Raw genomic sequence first — 4,906 nt, 5'->3', positions numbered from 1 at the left:
AGAGCGCTAGCCTTGAACTGAAGAGCTGAGGGACAGCACCCAGGCCCAGAGTTCAGGCCCCACGACCAGACCCAAAAAAAAAACAACAAAAAACAGTTAATCTGAATTCAGGTTATTTAAGTGTGCACACGTGCGCGCACACACACACACACACACACACACACACACACACACACACACAGAGGAAGGGCCTGCCTATGAGGTTCAAGCTAACCTAGGCATTGTCATCCTCCCGCCTCACTTCCCCCAGGGCCAGGATTGCAGGCATGCACTACCATGCACCATGCCAGGCTAACTAAACTCTCAACTATGTCCTAATCCAAAAAAGGCTTGAGAAGTGGATCCTTTAGCCACAATCCCCCCCCAACACACACACACACACACACACACACACACGCACGCACCTTTCTTTTCCAGAACCCCCTGATTGTGGAGGTGGAGAAGAAGATCTCCTACAACTGCTGCAGCCAGGGTACCATCTGCCTGCTGGTGCAGATGGACAAGGACACGTTCATCCCCGGCGAGAAGGTGGTCTTCACCACGGAGATCCACAATCAGACCAACAAGTGCATCAAGACTGTGGTCTTTGCTCTCTACGCGCATATGCAGTACCAGGGCTTCACGCCCTCGGCCGAACACCGCAGCCGCTCAGAGAGCAGCGAGCTCCTGCGCCAGGAAGCCAACACGCACATCACAGCCTTCAACACCACCAAGGTGGTCAGCACCTTCACCCTGCCACTCGTGCTGTCCCTCAGCAGTGATGCCCAACACCCCGAGATGATAGCCACACGCTATGAGCTCATGGTGACCATCCACCTGCCCTGGTCCCTCACGAACATTAAAGCCAAGGTCCCACTCACCATCATCAACTCCCCCTTGGATTCTACCAACTACCAGGACTCCAAGAGCCAGGACCTCCTGAAATAAGTACCCAAACTTCTAAATATTAAAAGCTTATTCTCACTCTACCCAGTCGATTTCCTTGATGGGTGGAACTGGGGTGGGGGGGAGAGTGTCATATCACCTCCCTAGCCCCCCCCAAGGGTGAAGTCCCCATACATGAAGCCAGGCGTGGTGGCGCATGCCTGTAATCCTGGCAATTCAAGAGGTTGCAATCTGAGGATCATCACGGTTCAAAGCCAGCCCTGAACTTTGTGAGTGTGTGTGTGTGTGTGTGTGTGTGTATATCTTAGGACTTAAACTACTCAGGGCCTGGGCCCTGTCCCTGAGCTATTTTGCTCAAGGCTGGTGCTCTACCACTTGAGTCATAGTTCTACTTCTGGCTTTTTTAGATGGCTAATTGGAATTAAGGGTCTGTAGGTAGTCTAGCTTGGCCCAGAACGCAAGAAACGCCTGCCTCAGCCTCTCCTGTGCTGGGATTACATGTATAAACTACTAGACTCAGCTCTAGAAATTATCTGTATTATTTACCTGCAATGTGAGTTTAACAGATTACCCTGAGTTTGTTTGTTTGTTTTTTGTCTTTTGGGGTCCAGTCGTGGAGTCTGAACTCTGGGCCTGGGCGCTATCCCTCAGCTCTTCAGCTCAAGGCTAGCGTTCTACCACTTGAGCCACAGCGCCACTTCTGGCTTTTTTTCTTTTTGCTTATGTGGTGCTGAGGAATCGAACTGAGGGCCTAACGCATGTAAGGCAAGCAAGCGTTCTACCACTGAACCACCTTCCCAGCCCTACTCTGAGTTTTAACTGTATTTTTATTTTTTAGGCTTGAACTCAGGGCCTGGGCACTGTCCCCAAACTGCTTTTGCTAAAGGCTGGCACTCTACCCCTTCAGCTGCAGTGCCACTTGCAGCTTTTTCTCTGTCTGTGGTACTAAGGAATTGAACCCAGGGCTTCATGCATGCAAGGCAAGCACTCTACCACTAAGCCACATTCCCGGGCCTGTATTATTTTGTTCATCCCAGTCCCATCCTGAATTATAGGTAGCGATTCCATTCCTAGATGAACCGAAAGATTCTTGGCATAAACCAGGTGACCTGAACCCCAGCCTTAAAATCCTCTATTGGTCCCAGGACCCTGGGAAAAAACCCAAAAGGCTGAAGTCGGCCTGCAAGATCACAGCAGCCTGAGTGTGGGTCTTGGCTTCTCTCCTGAGGGTGGGGGTGAGGGTCAGGCATCTGCAACTGAGGCAAACCTTGTACCTGTTGCTACAGGGGCCCCATCTTGACATGTGCAATCAGGAGCCCTGTGCCCACCTTCTGGAACATTCCAGAAGATTCCAGAAGACTTCAGGCACTGTCAGCTGAGACATTTCATCTGGTTTCAGAACATGTGCTATGGAGGAATTCCTTGATATGGGAAGCAACCTTCTCCTATCTTCTTGGCTTTGCCGTAGACAAAAGGATGTAGACTCTAGAAGTGGGGTTCTAGGGCTACCCCCACAACCCATGTCTCAGACACACAGATCTGGTCCACCTGAAAGGGCTCATCTCCTAACTAGGCATCCTCCAAGCTCCACAGATCTGTCCAAACTGTCCTCACACCCCAACGAGGTCCCCAAGGGATGCTAGCATTTCATTCAGTTTCCGTAGAATGATCCGAGTTGCCGCTTCCTCCAGGAAGCTTTCTGGATTTTGTCTGTTACTTTCTGAAGAGAATAGCTGATGTCCATCATCATTCAGCCATAAAAGCCTGTGTCCAGTTCTGTTCCAGTCTGGGGGACGGAGAGGAGGAACACTACCACAATTATCCAGTGCTTTTAGATTGATTCCAGGTGTGTACTACTCAGCTTTGAGATCTTTTGGTTATAGATCCAGAATGGAAATCAGTGAGTTCTGCGGCAATCGATGGTGGCGGCATACCTTTTGCGGCCTATTGTACCTTTTGTCCGTGGACGCGGCCGATCGTACCATTTGATCGGCCCATTTGGTACTTGTCTCTTTTGCTTGGATCATTTTGTGTTTTGGGCTTTTTTGACTTTTGGAGAAGAGGGTTAAGAAGACCAACCCCAAATCCAATCATTATAAAGGCTGTCTCCAGTCTCGGTTTGTCGTGATCCAGTGGTGCGTGATTGGGTTTGGGGCCTCCAGATTTTCAGGTATTATTCTGTTTCCTCTTCTGTGTGTAGTAGCTGGGGCCACGCAGACATCTTGATGATGATTTTTTTTTTTGGTCGGTGGTGGGGCTTGAACTCTGGGCCTGGGCGCTGTCCCTCAGCTCTTCAGCTCAAGGCGAGCGCTCTACCACTTGAGCTACAGCGCCACTTCCGGTTTTCTGGTGGTTTATTGGAGGTAGGAGTCTCACGGTCTCTCCTGCCCAGGCTGGCTTTGAACCGGGATCCTCAGATCTCAGCCTCCTGAGTAGCTAGGATTACACTCGTGAGCCACCAGCGCCCGGCTTGATGAGGACTTTTGACTCTGACCACTCAGGTAAACGGGATATCAACCAAGCAGGGTCCATTTGATCTCTTACCCCTAAATAGCCAGGAGACTTGGCTAGATCCCAGCCCTGATTGTTCTACCTCCAATCAGTAGCCAGACCCAGGGTTGTAAAACAATGATTTGTTTTGCTTTGTTTGGTTTGGTGTCTCATTCCACACAGCAGCCCCAGCAAAGGCTCCTCCATTGTTCTTCAAAGAAGAGTTTTCAATCCCTCATCTTCCCTTTGTAATCACCCTGACCTCCCACAGCTCACCATTTCCTCTTTCTGCCAACACCTTCTCCCTTCCTTTCTCTCTACCCTACCTTTACCTCCTTCAGCCCACCCGATTTTGGATTTTTGCTAAGCTACGATTTTTTGTTGTTGTTTTATTTTATTTTTTGGCCAGTCATGGGACCTGAACTCTGGGCTTGTTCACTGTCCCTCACGTCTTCAGCTCAAGGCTAATGCTCTACCACTCAAGCCACAGCGCCACTTCTGGCTTTTTCTGCTTATGTGGTGCTGAGGAATCAAACCCAAGGCCTCATGCACGCAAGGCAAGCACTCTACCACTGAGCCACCTTCCCAGCCCAATCTTTTCTGGTTTTTTTTTGGTCCTGGGGCTTGAACTCGGCCTGGGCACTGTCCCTCAGCTCTTCAGCTCAAAGGGAATGCTCTACCATTGAGCCACTCCACCATTTCTGGTTTCCTGGTGGGTAATTGGAGATAAGAGTCTCAAGGATTGGGCTGGCTTTGAACCTCAATCCTCAGATCTCAACCTCCTGAGTAGTCAGGATGACAAGTGTGAGTCACCGGTGTCTGTCTTAAAGCTAAAATCTTAATGGCACCTTTTCCTCCAAGGCTTTGGTGGTCTACTCCTCTGTGTCTGGGACCATCAGCTTCCATTGACCTGTTGGGTCAGGTCCTGAATGATGGTGGTGGTTCATTTCTTCTATAGTTTGAAGTTAAAAAAAAAAAATTCACCAGGTGCCAGTGGCTCACGCCTGCTAGCTACTCAGGAGGCTAAGATCTGAAAGATCTGAAGTTCAAAGTCATCCTGGGCAGGAAAGCCTATAAGATTCTTATCTATTTCCAATTAGCCGCCAAGAGCTGGAAGTGGAGATGTGGCTCAAGTGGTATAATGCAAGCCTTGAACAAAAGAAACTCAGGGGCCTGAGTTTCTTGAATTCAAGCCCCAAGACTGACACAACAAGAAAAAAAAGTTTTTTACCTTATTTATTTATTTTTGTCAGTCATGAGGCTTGAACTCTGGCCTTGGGCACTGTCCCTCAGCTCTTCAGCGCTCTACCGCTGGAGCCACAGCGCCACTTCCACCTTTTTCATTTTCTTCATGCCAATTCTGTCTTCCTACCTTAGGAAGCACATGGCATGATTGGACTACATCTCCCAGAACCCCTTGCAGCTAAATCAAGCCATGTGACTGAGTTCTAGCCAATGGGATACATGAAAAAAGAGCAGCCACTTCCTATCTGGTTGTTCTTCCTCTTCTAATTCCTCCCCCCTCCTCCTC

At 49.4% G+C, this 4,906-nt stretch overlaps 1 protein-coding gene across 1 annotated transcript in view; it reads left to right on the top strand.

Annotated features, from left to right (window-relative positions):
- The window catches only part of Arrdc5 (arrestin domain containing 5), a 5,628-nt gene extending 4,701 nt beyond the window's left edge, over positions 1–927 (top strand). Inside the window, exon 3 of the mRNA XM_013022654.1 lies at positions 418–927. Within this exon, the coding sequence (XP_012878108.1) occupies positions 418–927 (510 nt within the window). The remainder of the gene's footprint in view (positions 1–417) is intronic.
- The last annotated feature ends 3,979 nt before the right edge of the window (positions 928–4,906 follow it).

Source organism: Dipodomys ordii, unplaced genomic scaffold (assembly GCF_000151885.1).
Source record: "Dipodomys ordii isolate 6190 unplaced genomic scaffold, Dord_2.0 Scaffold64, whole genome shotgun sequence".
Taxonomy (NCBI): Eukaryota; Metazoa; Chordata; class Mammalia; order Rodentia; family Heteromyidae; genus Dipodomys; species Dipodomys ordii.
This window is presented reverse-complemented; position numbering and strand designations above follow the sequence as displayed.